The sequence below is a fragment of the Lynx rufus genome, unplaced genomic scaffold, assembly GCF_022079265.1.
Source record: "Lynx rufus isolate CCGP_SWC_20201006 ecotype Redwood Valley unplaced genomic scaffold, mLynRuf1.p SCAF_25, whole genome shotgun sequence".
Taxonomy (NCBI): Eukaryota; Metazoa; Chordata; class Mammalia; order Carnivora; family Felidae; genus Lynx; species Lynx rufus.
In genome coordinates, this window is record NW_025814840.1 from 8960709 (window position 1) to 8980551 (window position 19843).

Consider the following 19843-nt stretch of genomic DNA (forward strand, 5'->3'; position numbering starts at 1 on the left):
ACATCTTTTGAGTTTTATTTATTTACTTATTCATTTAGATTTATTTATTTTGAGGGAGAGAAAGAGAAAGTACGAGTTGGGAAGGGGCAGAGAGAGGAGATCTGATTCTGAGCTGACTCTGCACCTCCGGGACAGAGCCCGTTAGGACTCAGTCTCACAGAAACGTGAGATCATGACCTGAGTTGAAACTAAGAGTTGGATGCTGAGCCAACTAAGCCACCCAGGTTCCCCATTTATCTTTTTTTAGTGTTATTGATTTATTTTTTAAGTACTTCTTTTTTTTTTTTAATGTTTATTTTTGAGAGAGAGAGCGCGTGGGGGCGAGGGTCAAAGAGAGAGGGAGACACAGAATTCGAAGCAGGCTCCAGGCTGTGAGGTGTCATCATGGGATGCTTTCCTTAACATCACCCCAGCGATGGCCCTGCACTTTGGTCACTAGTAGTAGACTACAGCTTCTTTTTAAAAATTGTTTTAAAAATTTAAAAATAGGTGAGATATAATTCACCTACCACTAAATTCACTCCTTTAAGAGTGGAAAATTCAATGGTTTGTAAGCATATTCACAAAGTTGTGCAACCATCACCACTGTCGAATCCCAGCATGTTTTCTCACCAGCTTCTTTGAGCTCTCCCAGGTGCAGCCATATTGATCCCTCCCCGATGGGCACACCAGCTGGGAGGCGTGAGCCTCAGAGGCGTTATCCCCCCACCTCTGTGCCCTTCTGAGCGGCCTGCAGTAACTGGACGACACCGCTCTGAAGGTCTGAAGGTCTGAATTCCAGTTCTGCAGGGCTCTTCTCTGAGTATCTGTAGTATCAGCATGACCCAGCACCTCCTCCGCTTCAGGTGTGGAATCCCAGTTCTGTGGGGCCGCTCTCCTGAGTGACTTCTTCTGTCATGTTACCCTGAGATGGGAGCTGCTCTCTGCCCGTGTTACGCCTGTGTTGCCTCAGTGTCCACTTTTGCCTTTAAAATGCCTGTTTTAACCTGCTCTATTAAATTCCCTCTCTTATAACATTTGGGTGGATTCTCTTCCCATCTGGACCCTGACTGATGTAAACATTCTTGTACGCACATCACTGAAAGTTAATTTTATGATAGCGTCATGTGGAGTCGTGTACGTGCTGGAAGTGCCAGATTAAAAATCCGTTAAAATTTGATAGAAACGAGCCTCCAGGGAGTTTACATGAATTAAACTCAGAGTAACAGTGACTGGGAATAAGTATCTCCTCAACCCCATACCATAACTCTATATTTCTCGTTTTAAAAATATTTTTAAGTCTTATATTTCAAAGTGTACTTTATTTATTCATAATTTCCCCAAACTGGAAAATTTTTTTTTAATTTTTTTTTAACGTTTATTTATTTTTGAGACAGAGAGAGACAGAGCATGAATGGGGGAGGGGCAGAGAGAGAGGGAGACACAGAATCGGAAGCAGGCTCCAGGCTCCCAGCCATCAGCCCAGAGCCTGACGCGGGGCTCGAACTCACGGACCGCGAGATCGTGACCTGAACTGAAGTCGGACGCTCAACCGACTGAGCCACCCAGGCACCCCTAACCAAACTGGAAATTAAAGTCACTTGACTGGGGAATAGATAAGTGTGGTATATCCATACCATGGAGTAGGACTTGGGAAGCAAATGTTTGGTTATTTCTGAGAGAGAGAGAGAGACAGGGCGCAAGCAGGGGAGGGGCAGAGAGAGGAGACACAGAATCCGAAGCAGATTTCAGGCTCTGGGCTGTCCGCAAAGAGCCCGAAATGGGGCTCGAACGAAGGAACCATGAGGTCATGACCTGAGCCGAATTCGAACACTTAACGGACTGACCCACCCAGGCGCCCCAAGGACTTGAGAAATAAAAACCAACAATGTATGTGTATTGATACATAAAATAAGAAGGATGAATCTGAAGTATATTGTACTCAGTCAAAGATACCAGACTCACAAGATTACATACTGTAAGATTCTATATGCATGGGACTTTCCAGAAAAGGCAAACCTATAGGCATGAAGTATAGACAGTAGCTGCCAGAGGATAGAGTGGTAAGGAAGTTTGACTTCAGAAGAGTAGCACGAAGCAATTTGAGGGCTGTGGTGAAATAGTTTTGGATTTTGGCTGTGGTGGTGGTTACACAGATCTCCGCATTTTGTCACAATTGCTGAAACTACACCAGAGTGAACTTCTGTGTATAGAAGTAAAATGAAAAAATTTTCTCTCAATAAATGATAGGTTACATGTTTTTACTTAAACATTTGCATTCTTTTAAATTCTCATAATAGACTTTTACATACATTTGTCATTCATTGTCATTTTCTTTTTTATCATGAGTGCTTAGTTATGTAGCCGGATTCACGTTTCTATTGACTTAAAGATCTCTTTATTAATTAACATATCTTTTCTTTCAAATATTAAAAATATATTTCCTTGTTTATTTGCTTTTAACTTAAAATAGAGCTGAACTATTTGTTATTGCTAATACTAAAACGCATCGGATACTAAATTTATGGTTTTTATTTTTGGTGTCACAGCTTGTCACCTTTATTTTCCTAGTGGTTTATTTTACACATTTCAAATCTTGAATCCCTGTGAATTATGCCCTGTGTGAACTATGTACCTACAAACTGTTGGGAATGACTTGCTGTTTGGAATATTCCATTCATTTCTCATTGCCTTGAAATGCTGTATTTATTAGACTACATTCAAAAAAACACTCTTAATCATGGCCATGTTTCCACGAAGCAGATGCCAGACTACTTGTAGTGGAGCAATATTATACGTGTTGATATTTCCTAGGAAGTTTTCTTTTCGAAATGTTGTCAGTTTCGATTTTCATGTATTACAGATGAAGTTACGAATGCTTTTGTAAAGTACCTATTAAAGTACACAAAAATCAAAGAGAAAAAAGTATGTACAAAAGTTGGTTGACAGTGTTGGTGGAATTTGTCACAGTATATTGAGTTTCAGTGAAAGGGTCTATCTCCATTTCTTCAAGTAATGTTAGTGTCCTAGAAGAAAGAATGGGATTATGTAGACGAATAAAGACATTTTCTTTTGGACTGTCGATTTTCTGATTTATCTACGATTTTCGTTCATTGCTTTCATGATTTTGATGAACTACCTTGCTTGATGCCACCCTCGTCCCCTGGCTTTTTATTTCCAGAGAGAATCGCTGACGGTGTCAGATACATTTTTTTATTTTAAAAATTCTTTTATTGCTTGATGGAATCTTTTTTTAAATCCTAGTATTTAAAAAAGTGAAGTCGACAAGCAGGTTCCTATTCCTGACACTTGTGTGTCTAAATTACACACTGGGTGCACATTGATCTCGGATGTAATCTGCAGCTTTTGGGGAGTCCCTGACGGACTCTTCTGCTTGGGTAACTATGTCAAGCACACCAACCTTCTCACGCTAGATAAAGATACACTCTCAGCTAACCTCCGTCGCCGCCCGCGGAGTCTGCACGAAATGGTAGCTCTGGCTTTCAGCGCTGACTGCTCCCACTGTCTGGTTCTGCGAGTGCCTGGTTTCGCAGGTGCCTGGTTCTACGCACCCCTGGTACCGCCTTCTGCCTCTGTGCGCTTCCGCCCCGTTTTTTCTTCCTTCCGGTTTCTTCTCGCGTTAAGAGCCGCTTCCGGAGTTGCTGGGTCTCTGACCTTTACTGGGGTCAGTTCTCCGTATTGAGGGAGGGATCGGGGAGCCCGGGACTGTTGGGCAAGGGCCAATGGGGGCGCCTTGTGCCCGGGAGTCTGTGTCCTGGTGGTCGGTGCCCGATCGTGTGGAGGAGGTCCGTGGACCGGTGACGGCGGGATGGGGACGTGTCCATCAGCACTCGAGGTCGGGGCCCCCCGGTGCTCAGTCCCTGCCGGAGCGGCCGGGGCCGTTCGCGGGCCCGGTTCTGGAGGCCGCGGGAGGAGGGCGTGTGCCCGGAGGCGGTGGGAGAGGGACGGGGCTGCGGCCGGGAGGGGGGCGCGAGCGCGTCGGGTGGAGGCGGGGTGGTCCGGGAAGACGGGCGCCCCTGCCTGGGCTGACTCGGTTACCGCCCCGCCTCTTGGTTCTCCTTGTATCCTTCCTGGAGTCTGAGCGGCTCTCCAAGTCGGGTCGGTGACTGCTTCTTGAGGTGTGGTGTTACTCAGTCCGGCATTAGGGAAGGATCTCCAAGAATCCCTTACTTTTTGTCTCATTGAATAGAAACATTGTTTGTTTGTTTGTTTGTTTTTCTTCTCGAAGGTTACTGACTTATTCAGAATCACAGTTTGTTAGTGGCGAAGACTGGAAGTTGTGTCTCCCGACTCCAGAGAGACTGCCTGCTTTTCCACACGAGGAAAGGCAAATTACTTTTAAAAAGAGCCTTTTGAGGGGCGCCTGGGTGGCGCAGTCGGTTAGGCGTCCGACTTCAGCCAGGTCACGATCTCGCGGTCCGTGAGTTCGAGCCCCGCGTCGGGCTCTGGGCTGATGGCTCAGAGCCTGGAGCCTGTTTCCGATTCTGTGTCTCCCTCTCTCTCTGCCCCTCCCCCGTTCATGCTCTGTCTCTCTCTGTCGCAAAAATAAATAAACGTTGAAAAAAAAAATTAAAAAAAAAAAAAAAAGAGCCTTTTGAGAAACGGCAACCGGGATCAAGAAATGAAAACATAGATCTTTCATTAAAGCATTGCTTTTTATCGTTTTCTGTGTAATCAGTAATCAAAGGTTTAGTAACAGTAGGGAAATTGATAAACAGTTTAATCAGGAGTATTTTTTTAAGTTTACTCATTTTGGGGAGAGAGCGAGCGAGCGAGTGCGAGAACCCAGAAGAAGCAGAGAAAGAGGGAGAGAGAATCCCAAGCCGGTTCAACACTGTCAACGCAGAGCCTGATGTGGGGCTTGCTCCATCCCACCATCCCTGAGATCTTGACGTGAAAGAGTAGAGGCTTAACTGACTGAGCCACCCAGGTGCCCCAGGTCGGGAATGTTTTTTACAGTAGTTTGGTGGAGAGTTAATGTTACGTCACTGAGTTGATGTTTTTATTTAAACTAACTTTTTTGTTGAAAAACTTTTTGTGAGCATCTAGAGAGGTTTAAACTGAAAAAAATCCCCAGGAAGCAAATATTTACGTTTACCCAGTGAAAACATTTATGCCCAACAGCTACTACATGATTGTGTCAGAGTCCTGTTAGATAGGTGGTCTTTGAACATCTGTTGTCCTTTCTGAAGGTGAAAGGCACTGACGCTCTTCGTATCTATTGGGTTGTATAGTTTTATAGGGCAGGAGCATTCAGGAGCCACCAGGCAGGCTAGCTCTTTTAGGACCTCATTTCTCCTGTAACTCAGCACATCACCAGAGTTGTCTACACTTTTCCAAGACAGCAGAAAATGAACAAATCCCAGGTAAGTTGTTCATTCCCCACATTATTTTGCAGTGGACTTGGTGAGATTTGTGAGTCCCATACTAATGGGAAATTAGCAATAGATAGAAATCTACCTTTACAGAAAATACAAAGTAACAGATCAATAGCAAGGCTAAGATGGCTTGTAGATGCATGCTGATCATTCTATATTTTAGTGTTTCTAAGCTGACCTGCAAATAACATCTCTGTTTCTGAAAACCATGGAGAAAGGAAGACAGTCTTTTAGATACAGACAGTTTTTTCAAGACACAGACTTTTTGGATGATATCAAAGAAGTTTTGGTCTTAACATAGGTACACATAGTGAATAACCTTCCTGTGACAGCCCTGAAATGAGTGCCTAAAACTATTCCTCACTGAAAGTAAAAGGGTTCAAGAGCTAGTTCAGGTAGTTAATTTAATGATGGTCTTGTTCAATCCTTGTATAAAACCTGATATGTTTAGGGGCGCCTAGGTGGCTCAGTAGGTTGAGCTTTTGAGTTTGGCTCAGGTCAGGATCTCACACTCTGTGAGTTTGAGCCCCGCGTCAGGCTCTGTGCTGACAGCTCAGAGCCTGGAGCCTGCTTCAGATTCTGTGTCTCCCTCTCTCTCTCTCACCCTCCCCTGTTCATGCTCTCTCTCTGTCTCAAAAATAAATAAAATGTTAAAAAAAAAAATTAAAAAAAAAAAAAAGAACTCTCCATGAGTACTTTAGCTGGGTTGTGTATGCGAGTTGTATAGCCTATCGTTTAAAGTTAAATTCTCCAGTAAGTCTGTCTGAGCTTCTCCGTCAAATTCATCCCATAGCTTTCTGCCTTGGTTTTTCTTCACTCTTTGGGATCTGTCCAGGTAAAGGTTGCCAATGATTCAGTTGTATTTACTGACCACTCTTTCCAGGAGACTCTTTGTCTCTTTTGATGGATACTGGAAAAATGGTTGAATAATACTGTTTATTGTTTTGAGTACTTCTAAAATATGTAAATTATCTTAATGTGTAATTGACAGGCATTTTCTCTTAGTTCACTAGTAATTTGAGATCTATCCATATGTAGCTTATTTCCTTTTTTTTTTTTTATTTTAAAAAAAAATTTTTTTTTTTTCAACGTTTATTTATTTTTGGGACAGAGAGAGACAGAGCATGAACGGGGGAGGGGCAGAGAGAGAGGGAGACACAGAATCGGAAACAGGCTCCAGGCTCTGAGCCATCAGCCCAGAGCCCGACGCGGGGCTCGAACTCACGGACCGCGAGATCGTGACCTGGCTGAAGCCGGACGCTTAACCGACTGCGCCACCCAGGCGCCCCTCCTTTTTTTTTTTTTTTAATTAGAGAGAATCTTAATCAGGCTGCGGACTCAGTGCAGAGGTCGGTCTCACGACAGTGAGATCATGACCTGAGCCGAAATCAAGAGTCACATGCTTTACCACCTAGACACCCCTGTAGTTTGTTTCTTTTAATGTTGGATTTTCCCCGCTGTGTGGCCACATTGTATTCTAAATACTATATTTTACTGATAGACATGTAGGTAATTTGCGTGTTTCATTAATATAACAGCTGCTGTGAATATCCTTGTCATTCTCTATGGTAAATGCAGATGTGTCTCCAGACCCTGGAGCATTGCTTCTCAGAGTGAGGATCTTTGGCCAGAAATGGCAGTGTCACCTTGAAACTTGTTTGACATGCAGATTGTGATCCACCATCCGAAACCTACTGGAAGAGAACTTTTGGAGGCCAGGCCCAGCAATCTGTGTTCTTATGGGATGTCCGTGTGATGGTTGATAACACGTTAAGTTTAAGAATCACTGGTCCAGTGTCCAGCGATTAATATTTTTGAGTTACAGGATATTAGGATTTCTCATTTTTCTAGGTAAATTGTTACTCATCAGAAAACTGTGTCTTGGGTGCCTGGGTGGCTCAGTCGGTTAAGCGTCCGACTTCAGCTCAGGTCACGATCTCACGGTTCGTGAGTTCGAGCCCCGCGTCGGGCTCTGGGCTCATGGCTCAGAGCCTGGAGCCTGCTTCCGATTCTGTGTCTCCCTCTCTCCCTGTCCCTCCCCCACTCATGCTCTGTCTCTCTCTGTCTCAAAAATAAATAAACGTTAAAAAAAAAAATTAAAAAAAAAAAAAAAAAAGAAACCTGTGTCTTCTCCAGATACTGAAGTTATTTCTATTTCAAATGGTTAAAAACTTCACTGTTTAATTTGTATGTGTCTGATTATTGAGTTTGTGCAAATTTCATAAATTTATGGTATATAAGTGTTCAGTAATATTATAGTTTTCGGGTTGAATTCTTGCATACCTGTTGTTAGAATTATGTCTGTGCATTTCATGTTTTTTAATATACATGTATCCTCCCCCCCCCCCCCCCCCCCCCCCCCGGCGAGAGAGAGCGGGAGCTGGGAGAGGGGGACAGGGAAAATCTTCAGCCATCTCCACACTCAGGGTGTAGCCCGAATGAGCATGGATCCCACGTCCCTGGGGTAATGACCACAGCAGAAATCAAGAGTATGGTGTTCAACTAAGCCACCCAGTATTATGTATTAAAATTTAAATATATTTTTATTTGCACTTTTTAATTGCTTGTTGCTGGCATGTTATTTTTTATATATTGACCTTATTTCCAACAAGTTTTCTACACTAATTTACTATACTATAATAGTTTACCTCCCAAATGTGTGGATTTTTTATGTATACACATGTATAATCTGGGAATAGTGACACTGTTTTCCAGTTTTTATACCTTTTTTTCTTTATTGCCTTCTTACGTCCTCAAATATATAATATTAAATAGAAGCAAGAGTAAGGGGGAAGCTTTCCTTTCAGTATGGATTTTTGCTGTATTTTTTTGCATTTCTTGATGACATCAAGGATATGCAGTTCTGTTCCTAGTTATGTAAAATTTTTCTTTTTTTCATGAGTGCCTGTTTAATTTTATTAAATGGTTTTGGTCATCTATTGAAATCATGATATGATTTATCTCCATTATCTTAGTAAATTACGTTAAATGTAATGTAAAATTAATACATTAATTTTAAATATAAAACTAAAGAGATATTTCTGAAATAAACCTAACCTGGTTATGATAATATTTTGTTTTGGAATTATGTATCTGTCCATGAAAGAGATTAACCAGTAAAGGTATTTTTTGCTGGTAAGGGATATGTTCTTGTTTGGATTTAGTATTTAGTGTCAAAGATATTTTGAATATGTAACAAGAATTCTTGAGTATTTCCTCCTGCTTTCTCCCCAAAATTGTGTTTTATTTTGTTTCTACTTTTTAAGGTATTCATTATATGTATTGCCATCTTTACCTGGAGTTAGTTTATTTCCCTCTCTTCTTTTCTTTCTTCATTGTTAAGTAGGCTCTGCACGAAATATGGGGCTCGAACTCATCACCCTGGCTTACAACATCCCATATTTTCCTTCTCCTCCCAGCCTCTGGCAATCCCTATTTTATGCTGTGTTACTATGAGGTAGGGATTTTGTTTTTGTTTTTGTTTGTTTGTTTTTGAGATACTACTTATATATGGTAAGTTATACTATATGGTATTTCTTTTCCCTCTGACTTATTTCATTTAGCATGGTGCCCTCAGGTCTGTCCATATTGTCACAAATGGCAGGATTTCCTTTGTTCTATGGTTGAATAGTATTCCATTGTGTGGGTGTGTCTATATATATATGTATTTATATATATACACACATTCTCATTACCCCATTCCTCTGTTGATGGATACTTAGGCTGTGTCATGCCTCAGCTATTGTCCATAGTGCTGCAGTGAACAGGGGATTACAGGTGTCTTTTGCAGTTTTCTTTCCATCCCTTTTGTATTTGTACCTAAAATTGGGATTGCTAGATCATCTGATAGTTCCATTTTTAATTTTTTGAGGGACCGCCATAGTGTTTTCCAAGGTGGCAGCACCAGTTTACATTCTCACCAACAGTGAATGAGGGTTCCCTTCATGCCACATTCTTGCCATTTGTTATCTCTTGTCTTTTTGATAATAGCTATTCTGAGAGGTGTGAAAGTGGTATCTCATTGTGGTTTCGATTTGCATTTCCTTGATGATTCATGGTATTGAGCACCATTGCATATACATATTGGATTGGCCCTTTGTAGGTCTTTGGAAAAATGTCTGTTCAGGTCCTTTGTTCATTTTAATTGGATTATTTGCTTTTTGTATTGTATGAGTTGTGTATACATTTTGGATATTGACGTCTTATCAGATACATGATTTGTGAATGTCTTTTTCCAATCTGTAAGTTACTTTTCAGTTTATGGACTGTTTGCTGGGCAGGGCTCTTAAGTTCGATAAAGTCTTGTTTGAGCTTTTGTTGCCTTGCTTTTGGCATCTTATCCAAAGAAAACATCATCCTAAAGAACAATATTGAGCTTCTCCCCTATGTTTTCTTCTAGGAATTGTATGGTATCAGTTCTTATGTTTAAGTCTGATTCATTTCAAGTTAATTTGTATGAGTGGTGTAAGATAGGGGTATAGTTTCATTCTCTTGCATGTAGGTGTCCCGTTATCCCGCCACCTTTTACTGAAGAGACTATCCCATCCCCATTGTGTGTTTTCGGCACTCTGTCAAAAATCAGTCGACCATATATGCGTGGGTTTATTGGGGGGTGTCTCTTCTGTTCCATTTGACTGCATCTGTTTTTATCATTGAAATAAGTCTCCCTTTCACTACAGTTGGTATTCCCTGTAATGTACCTTAATTAGGCCTTCATTCACTTCGTTCATTAACCATTTATGAATAGTTAGTACGTGTCTTAATGTGTGCCAGCTGGTGAGGATTCTAAGAATGAGACATCGCTCTTTATAAGGAGAAACTCTTAGAACTGTGTAGGACATTAAAAGAACTCACGTGATTTTGACGTTACCGTAAGTCCTACGGTGGGGACTGTTTTGTTTTCCTCATGATTTTTCATTTCTGGTTAAAATGAAAAGACAAGATTTTCAAGCCTAAAATAACATAATTGTTTTTTGTATTGGGTGACGTAACCCATTTGTATTTGTTCTTGTTAGGCTTTAGTCCCTCCATCTGACAATGTATTTCTTCCCTATGCTTTTTCTTGGTTGTGTGGGGCACCCCGATTGAGTGGGAGCCGGCAGATGCCAGTGAAGAATTCACTCAAGACAGAACAGAAGAAATAGAAGTTTACCGGATACCCTGCAAGGGAGCAGCGGGCAGGATGGCAAAGGGGAGACCGTCTGCTACTAGGCGGTGGTGAGGGGCTGTAGTTCTAGAGTAGCTGTAACTTTTCCTCCTTTTTTGGTAATCTTAGGCACTGTGCCTGCCGTGGGCAGCCCATTGGTCAGTGAGGGCCTGTGGTTTAATGAGCCTGTTCACGTCAGCTTGGTGGTTGTGGTCGTGGTCGCTGTGAGTCCTTTTGCCTTGCTCAAACTTTGACTGCTCAAGCCTGTTGTATACACAGGTGGTCTCTAGAGATTGTTCGTTTGTATTTCATTGGATTATTTTGTTTTGTTTTTTCAACACTGAATCAGTCAGCTTGTGTCGTAACAAAGGATTCCTAAATTTATTTTTTGTTTGTGTCTGTGATCTTAGGGGCTAAGGCGTGGCTCTGTTCCCTGTGCTGTGCATTGTGGGGTCAAGGATGAAGGATGATGTCTCTGAACACTTCTCCCTGAAGTGACACATTCCCTTGTACTACTTTTCATTGGACAAAGCAAGTCACGTGGCCCAGGTTCATGTCAGGGGCAGGATTTGTAATGTACCCTTATGGGCAGGCTGGGGGACCTGGACTTAAAGTTTACTCCTTTTAGAGTGGTTCAGTATTTAAGTTTTATTCTAATATTAATTATCATTTAAGTTTAAATTGTGGTTATAGTTTGTAATTTTCTATTAACATATGAAAGGACCTTTATTATTACTGCAATTCGACCATTACATTTACTTCAGTCATCTTCTGCTATCCCGTATTTTGTGGAAGCCCTCTGAAGTATTTTGTTTTCCTTAATGAAGAATATTTGTAATACTGTTTTTCAAACAGTTTGATGGGGCACCTGGGTGGCTCAGTGGCTTTAGCATCCTTCTCTTGATTTCAGTCCAGGTCATGATCTCACGGTTCCTGGGATGGAGCCGTGCTTGGGGCTCCACTCTCACAGCATGGAGCCTGCTTGGGATCCTCTCTGCCCCTTTCTCTCTGCCCCTCCCCTGCTCGTGCTCTTTCATTCTCTCAAAATAAATAAAGAAACCTAAAAAAAATTCTTGAAGCAGTTTCATTAAAGGACAGAGCTGGTATGTCAGGAATGATTTGGAATTGAATATATCTCTTGATTGGTGAATTCTAATCATGTGCCTGGATAATACTATGTTAAGTAAATTTTCTGGATTAGCTAGTGCAATCCTACACCACCTTTATGCTGTAGGTACTGAAATTACAGAAGTGTATAAGGATTTACATTCGGGATCTATATAGAATAGTTCATTTGCAGAAAATGCAGTTTGAGAAGTGGACAAATTGGAGATCTCTTGAGTCCGAGTCTACCAGGAGATGCCTCTTCTGCCAATTTGCTACTTGAAATGTGGGAACCAGAACTCACATTACAAGTGATACTGGAAGTGTTCTCAGTGGTTCCTGAGGTGCCTACTGGTTTTGAAAATGACTCAGGAAGATTTGTGTGTGCTGCTGATTTTATCATCTTGCTCCACCTCACTTCTTCATAGACTTGTCATGTCTCAGTGTATTCTCCCACTTCAGATACTTAAGGAGCCTCAGCCTTTATACTCACGATATGTAGCTGCATCAACAGGTAGAAACACGTTATTTACATATATTTTTTTAACTTTTTTATGTTTATTTTTGAGAGAGAGAGAGAGAGGGAGAGACAAAGACAGAACATGAGGTGGGGAGGAGCAGGGAGAGAGGGAGATACAGAATCCCAAGCAGGCTTCATGCTGTCCATACAGAAAACGATGTGGGGTTCAAACCCGTGACCAGTGAGATCATGACCTGAGCCAAACTTAGCCCCCCAGGCACCCTTCGGCTTTTACCTTTTAAACTGGAGAATAAGGGGCGCCTGGGTGGCGCAGTCGGTTAAGCATCCGACTTCAGCCAGGTCACAATCTCGCAGTCCGTGAGTTCGAGCCCCGCGTCAGGCTCTGGGCTGATGGCTCAGAGCCTGGAGCCTGTTTCCGATTCTGTGTCTCCCTCTCTCTCTGCCCCTCCCCCGTTCATGCTCTGTCTCTCCCTGTCCCAAAAATAAAAATAAAAACGTTGAAAAAAAAATAAAAAATAAATAAATAAACTGGAGAATAAAAATTTGTAACAAAATGTGTTGATAGTATATTCATGTAATTCATAAATATCAAGTTTGGTAGTACTCAAAAGTGTTCTTTTTTTTTTTTAATTTTTTTTAATGTTTATTCATTTTTGAGAGACAGATCGTGAGCAGGGAAGGGGCAGGGAGAAAGGGAGACACAGAATCCAAAACAGGCTCCAGGCTCCGAGCTGTCAGCAGAGCCCAGCGCGGGGCTCGAACTCACGAATTGCGAGATTGTGACCTGAGTCGAACTCGGACGCTCAACTACTGAGTTACCCGGGTGCCCCAGTACTCCAAAATATTCTTTAAGGTGGAAAGTGTTCACACATTTTGAAGACTCCGTCTAAATTTACTCTGTGATCCATTCCATGAATTCCTTTATGGCCCTTCCTGTCATCACAGTTCCGGGGTGGATTCTTATCTTTTCCTCCACCATTTGCCCTCTTCTCATTTCGCGAATGTGTTAAAGGAGTCCCGCCTTTGCTTGCACCTGGGACCATGACCTTGTGTTCATGAGAGCACGGGGTTCCTGTTCTCCTACAGCCGTTGTTCAGTGAGGCCCCTCACAGAGCTAATTTTGCTGCTTGTTTGTTTTAGTCTGTATTATGCGTACTTCACCTTAGCGATTGTAACCTGTTACTGCATGTTTTCTTATCAGAATATGTGCTCCTTGAATACAAGAACAGTTTTATTAATCTTAGCATTTCTAAGAATTGGAACAGTTCCGGGTACATTGTGGGATTTGGTGATTTTTACATTAATAATACCCTGAAGCAATGGCATAGTGTTTGTTAGATTTCTCGTCTCCCCTCAAAGCCTAAAGCCAAACACACCTTCTGCAGACTATTTTGGTAATCATGAGAAGGATCGGTTCCCATACAGCTTTTCCATGTCACCCACTTCTGAACATTTCAGATTGAACAGAAATTCCAGGGATCAGTATCATTTAAGGATGTGACCGTGGGCTTCACCCAGGAGGAGTGGCAGTGCTTGGACTCAAGTCAGAGGTCCCTGTACAGGGACGTGATGCTGGAGAACTACAGCCACCTTGTCTCAGTGGGTAAGGACTGTTTTTATATAATTCCAAGTAGCATGTTTTGATTGTGTTAATTATGAGGCGTATAGGCTCTGTGCCGCGTTGAATGATATTTAAGATCGGAATTCAGGAGTCGTTGCCGATTGACCGCCTTTGGGCGCCAGGAAGATAGTTGTGTTTACCTCTCCAGTGAAGTGTTCCATGGCTTCTTCACTGAGCAGCTGCAGCGGCTTCCTCCTCTTCCAGAGGCCCTGAAGCCTAGGCCACCTGGTCTGAATCCTGAATGATTTCACGTTGACAGGGTCCTGTGCTACCAAACCAGAGGTGATCTTCAGGCTGGAGCAAGGAGAGGAGCCGTGGATATCGGAGGAAGAATTCCCAAGCCAGAGCCTCCCAGGTGAGTTGATACATACGGCACCGATGAACATCAGGACATTTATTACCTTCCCATGATTAACCCAGGGCTGGGCAACTTTGGAATGTGTTTTTAAGGTACCTGTTTAGAAGTCATAATCCAGTGAGTGACTGAGAATACTGGTTATTGAACCAAACCTCCAGATTCTGCTCTCACGGAAAATGTTCTCCTGTTTGATTCACATTTTGAATATTCACCATTCTTACATTGGTCAACAGACCAATCTTTGCCTTCCTCCCCTTTGCCATCGTTTTCCTGCATGAGTCTGTGTTTTTCAAAGCAGTGTCAGCCTCCGACCTTACCTGCGTTGTTGCACTGCATTCCTGCTGTTCCCAGGCATTGTTTCATACACTGATTTTCCGACCTAAATAATTTTTGAGTGCTTGCTGTTGTCTAAATACCATAGTAGTGAGAGGCGCTTGGGTGGCTCAGTCAGTTGAACGTCTGACTTCAGCTCAGGTCATGATCTTGCTGTCCATGAGTCGAGCCCTGCATCGGGCTCTGTGCTGACAGCTCAGAGCCTGGAGCTTGCTTCAGATTCTGTGTCTCCCTCTCTCTTGGCTCTCCCCCACTCGTGCTCTGTCTCTCTCTCTCAAAAATTAATAAATGTTAAAAAAATTTTTTTGATTAAAAACAATTAATAAATGCCATAGCAGTGAAAGAATAATGTGCCAGTGACTTTATACAAGTAGCACTAGTGGCCAAGAGATGCACGCAGAGGTGGTCAACATCACTAACGTGAGGGACATGCGCATCCAGCCACATCACACCATTTAGAATGGCTAGCACCAAGAAGACAAGAGAGAACAAGTGTTGGCGAGGATGAGGAGAAGAGGGAACTCTTGTGCACTGTCGGTGGTGGTGATGTAAATTGGTTCACCTACTGTGGAAGAGGGTGTGGAGATTCCTCAAGCAGTTAAATATAGAACTGTCCTAGGATCCCGCAGTTGTACTTGGGAACATACCCGAGGAAAATGAAAAGAGGATATCGAAGAGAATATACACATTCATGTGTATCACGGCCGTATTCACAATAGCCAGATCTGGACACAACCTGCGTGCTCGTCAGTTCATGAATGGCTAAAGAAAGAAAAGAGAGTAGTATCATTCAGTCATGAGAAATGACATCTTGCCACTTTAAGAGAAAGACAGTTACCGTGTGGTGTCACTTATATCTGGAATCTGGAAAAGGGAAACTCATGATAACAGAGGGTACTGTGGTGGTTCCCAGGGGATGGGGAGTGGGAAAGGAGGGATGGTACAAGATCGGAAGAGATAAGTAAGCCGTAGAGATGGCGGATACCATATCAAGAATGCAGACGGTATCATATTGTGATCATCACACTTGCCAAGACACCAGAACTGAATCGTTCCAATCACTAATAAGGCATGGGAATTGTGTAACATAATAAAGGTGCTGATTATTGGTACAGTAGCAGTCATAATACAGTTTATAATTGTCTGAAACTAACGTGCACCTTGAATTTATATAGTTATATGTCTCATACATTTAAAAAGTAGCACTAGAAAGAGATACTTCTGCGTATTAACGCTGTGTAGTGGTATAAAATGAACTTGGAAATTAGGGCAGAGTTAAATTGTGGTGCTTTAAGAAGAGTAGTCAGGGGAGACCTAAAGTAGGAGATCAGCCACCATTAGAGCAGGATTTGAGTGAAATGTTTGTGTGAGTTGGGTGGTTTCTGCCTCTTCTCAGGAAGGGGAATAGCACCCACTAAGCCAATTAGCAGGAATGTGTTTGGTGTTTTTTGGGAAATAGCGGAAAAAAAAAAAAAAAGTCACAATGGCCAGAGGGGAGTGAGTGATTGATGAGTGTGGGACAGGAAATGACGTCAGGCAGTTGTGGTCCACAAGGTAAATATCATAAGTCTTATTAAAGTTTTTTTTTTTTTTTAAAGTAATTTTTTTTTTTTATTTTTTTTTTTTTCAACGTTTATTTATTTTTGGGACAGAGAGAGACAGCATGAACGGGCAAGGGGCAGAGAGAGAGGGAGACACAGAATCGGAAACAGGCTCCAGGCTCTGAGCCATCAGCCCAGAGCCTGACGCGGGGCTCGAACTCACGGACCGCGAGATCGTGACCTGGCTGAAGTCGGACGCTTAACCGACTGCGCCACCCAGGCGCCCCTAAAGTTTTTAATGTTATCCTTTTTAGTATATTTTGGTTAACAAGCAATGCGTGGTTTATGTTTATAAGATCTTTCTCGCCCGTGGAGAAGATATTGGGAAGAGCATAAGCACTACAGATGTCGCTAGAGGACGCTTGTCATTTTCCTTAAGGGTGATTATGGTCAGTCCCGATTGGAAGGCATGGAGGTAACGAGAGGAGGGTGGATTCTCTCTGTGTCGGGAAGAAGAGTAACAGAAAGGGAAGAGAGGGTGGGACTTGAAGGATTTTAAAGAATAATGGTTGAAAGCTTCCCAAGTTCGGCAGAAGACCTAATAGTATTCATTGAAGAATCTGCGTGAACTCCAAGTAAGATAAATGCAAAGGGATCCACGCCAATGGCATGTCATGATTACATTTCTAAAAACAAGAGAATGTTTCAAAGTAGCCGGAAAGAAACATCTCCTTTTCTTTGGAAATGATAGTGGATGTTTCAGCCAAAAGCATGGAAGCTAGAGGGAAACGATGCCTTTTTTTTGAGTACTGAAGGAAAAGAACTTTTAGACAAAACTGTTATCTTGTGAACATATATTCATGAAAGGAGAGCTGAAGATACCATAAAAAGGAAAACTAAGAGAAAGTGTTGTTAGCAAATAAAACTTTTAAAAATGGCTAGAGGAAGTTCTCTGAATCGAAAGGAAATAACACTAGAAAGCTGGAACTTTAGAAAAGAAAGAAAATGGAAGTGGCAAAAATAAGGGTAAAAGTAATAGAGTTTCCTTCTCATGAGTTTCTATAATCATATTTGATTCAGGCAAAATTTAGAAATATCTTATGATTTGATGCTCTATGTGTGGAGAAAATGATATAATTACATTTAAAAGATAGAATAAAGGGCTTTAAATGGAATTAAAGTGTTACATTTCTCTTGAAGTGATAAGATGTTGATCCTAGAAGACTGTGATAAATTATATATGTGCCTTTTACCTAGAAATGGACTCAAATACCTAGAACAACCACTAAAAAGTTATATGAAGTGGTACATTCAGAAAAAGCATAAACAGAAAAAAACGAAATACTCTAAATTAATGAAAATGGAATGTTTAAAATAATGTTCAGGCAACCAGTAAGAAATTAGTTAGGAAGAGATGAATGAGAAACTGAGAAAACAACCGAAAAATAAAATGGCAGACTGAAACCTTGACATTAGCAGTGTTCACCATCAATGTAAATGAACTAAATACACCAATAGGCGTATAAATTGGTAGACTGCATGAAACAGAAAACATGATGCAGCAATATGTTATCTACAAAAAATTCACTTCAGAGAGAACATAGTGAGGTTGATAGGGAATAGAAAAAGATGGGGGCGCCTGGGTGGCTGGGTTAAGCATCTGAGTTGGCTCAGGTCATGATCTCACAGTTCGTGAGTTTGATCCCCACGTCAGGCTCTGTGGTGACAGTTGAGAGCCTGGAACCTGCTTCAGATACTGTGTCTCCCTCTCTCTCTTCCCCTACCCTGCTCATGCTCTGTTTCTCTCTCTCTCAAAAATCAACAACAAAATTTTATGAAAAGGTGTACTATGCAAATATTAATGAAAACAAAAGCAAGATTGACTCCATGAATATCAGATAAAGTAGTCTCGACAGCAAAGAAAATTATTAGAGAAAAACAGGCAGTGATCCAAAATGTGACCGCAGCAAACAACAGAACCTCCTAGGACACAAATCAAAACTGACTGAACTGAACGGATAAATAAACAAATCTTCAGTTATATTTGGGGAATTCAGCACCTTACTCTTAGTAATTGGTAGAACTTGTAGACCACAGATATGAATTAATAGCAGATGTGGAAGAGCTGCAGAGCACATCCCTGAACAGGATTGAACGAAAATGTAGAATACTACCTAAAAGACTGGGGTACCTGAGTGGCTCAGTTGGTTAGGAATACTACCTAAAAGAGCAGGATATGTGTTCTCCTCCAGTGCTCGTGGAGCATTCAGTAAGGTAAAACATATACTGGGCCATGAAGAAAGCTTAGGAAATTTTGCAGAACTGAAATCATGCTATGTTGTCCGTACATAAAGAAATCAAACTGTGGGGGCACCTGTGTGGCTGAGTTGGTTGGGGTCTGACTTCGGCTCAGGTCATGATCTCACGGATTGTGAGTTCAAGCCCCATGCTGGGCTCTGTGCTTACAGCTCAGAGCCTAGATCTTGCTTCAGATTCTGTGTTTCCCTCTCTCTCTGCCCCTCCCCGACTTGTGTTTTGTCTCTCTCTCAAAAATAAATAAAAACATTACCCCCCTCCCCCCCAAAAAAAAACCCCACAAAACAAAAAACAAAAAAGAAAAACTGAATCAGTAACAGGGAGTCAACAAACCTTACGAATTAAACAAGACCCATGTAAGTAAAGCATGAATCAAAGAAGTCTCAAAGGAGATTTTAAAAATACTTAGAACTAAATGAAAAAGTATACCAATTTGTGTGTGAAGCAGCTTAAAGTGCTGTTATGGAAGTTTATAGTAATAAATGCTAACATTGGATAAGATGAAAGGTCTCGAATCCGTAATGAACTTTCTACCTGAAGAAAGTGGAAAAGAACAAAGTAAATCCACAGCAAGTAGGAGAAAGAAAATGAAAAAAGCAGAAATCAATGAAGTTTATAATAGGAAAACAGAGAAACCTAATGATACAAAGCCAGTGCTTAGAAAAAAAATAAAATTGATAAACCTAGCAGTCTTCACACACACGCACACACACCCCAAACCACCAATGAGTGGGGCTATCACTTCTGCATTCATTAACAGGATGATACTTTAAATGTTATGCTTTTCATTTGACAGTCAAGAAGAGATGGATCAATTCTTTAGAAATCCTAAACTACCAAACTCAAGATGACATGGACAATTTGAATGGTCCATAGATTGTCATAAAGGTGACGTAGATAATTTGAATTAAAGAAATTTAATGTAAAGAAATAGATTAAAAAAATCTACAGATGTTTTTACCATCTGTCAAACATGTAACCATTTAAGGAGGAATTAACACTGATTTTACACAATCTCTTGTAGAAAAATAGAAGGAAAAAGTTCTTTTTTTTTCAATATATGAAGTTTATTGTCAGATTGCCTTCCATACAACACTCAGTGCTCATCCCAAAAGATGCCCTCTTCACTACCCATCACCCACCCTCCCCCTCCCTCCCACCCCCCATCAACCCACAGTTTGTTCTCAGTTTTTAAGAGTCTTTTCTGCTTTGGCTCTCTCCCACTCTAACCTCCTTTTTTTTTGTTTTTTTTTTTTTTTTTTTGTTTTCCTAGAAGGAAACAGTTCTAATGGAGTTTTTTCTTATCCCGATACCAAAACCATGTAACGATAGCCCAGGAAACAATCTATAGATCGATATGTCCCATAAATTTACTAGCACAATTCCTTAACAAAGTATTAGCAAATAGAAACTAGCCATATATAAAAAGAATCCTACACTGTGACCGAGTGGGATATATTCCCAGTATGCAAAAGTGGCTCAACATTCCAGAACCAATCAGCGTAATCTACCATAGGCTGACAAAGATGCTGTTGTACATAAAATTGCTTTATTAATTTCCTTTC

The 19843-nt window shown here is 41.4% G+C and overlaps 2 protein-coding genes across 6 annotated transcripts in view; both read left to right on the plus strand.

Annotated features, from left to right (window-relative positions):
- The window catches only part of LOC124518717 (zinc finger protein 33B-like), a 54011-nt gene that overhangs the window by 9510 nt on the left and 24658 nt on the right, over nucleotides 1-19843 (plus strand). For 2 of the 4 annotated variants that reach the window (XM_047088761.1, XM_047088760.1), the window contains 2 exons: nucleotides 13568-13712; nucleotides 13990-14085. In XM_047088761.1, coding sequence (XP_046944717.1) covers nucleotides 13679-13712; nucleotides 13990-14085 — 130 coding nt within the window. In that variant the 5' untranslated portion in view covers nucleotides 13568-13678. Of the gene's footprint in view, nucleotides 1-3494; nucleotides 3836-13567; nucleotides 13713-13989; nucleotides 14086-19843 lie in introns of those variants that run through there. The other 2 variants (XM_047088758.1, XM_047088759.1) reach the window with 2 other exon arrangements.
- LOC124518720 (zinc finger protein 33B-like) overlaps nucleotides 14001-19843 on the plus strand; it is an 86042-nt gene continuing 80199 nt past the window's right edge. Inside the window, exon 1 of one of the 2 annotated variants that reach the window (XM_047088772.1) lies at nucleotides 14001-14085. The gene's annotated coding sequence lies outside the window, so the exon portion shown is untranslated. The remainder of the gene's footprint in view (nucleotides 14086-19843) is intronic. The other variant, XM_047088771.1, reaches the window with a different exon arrangement.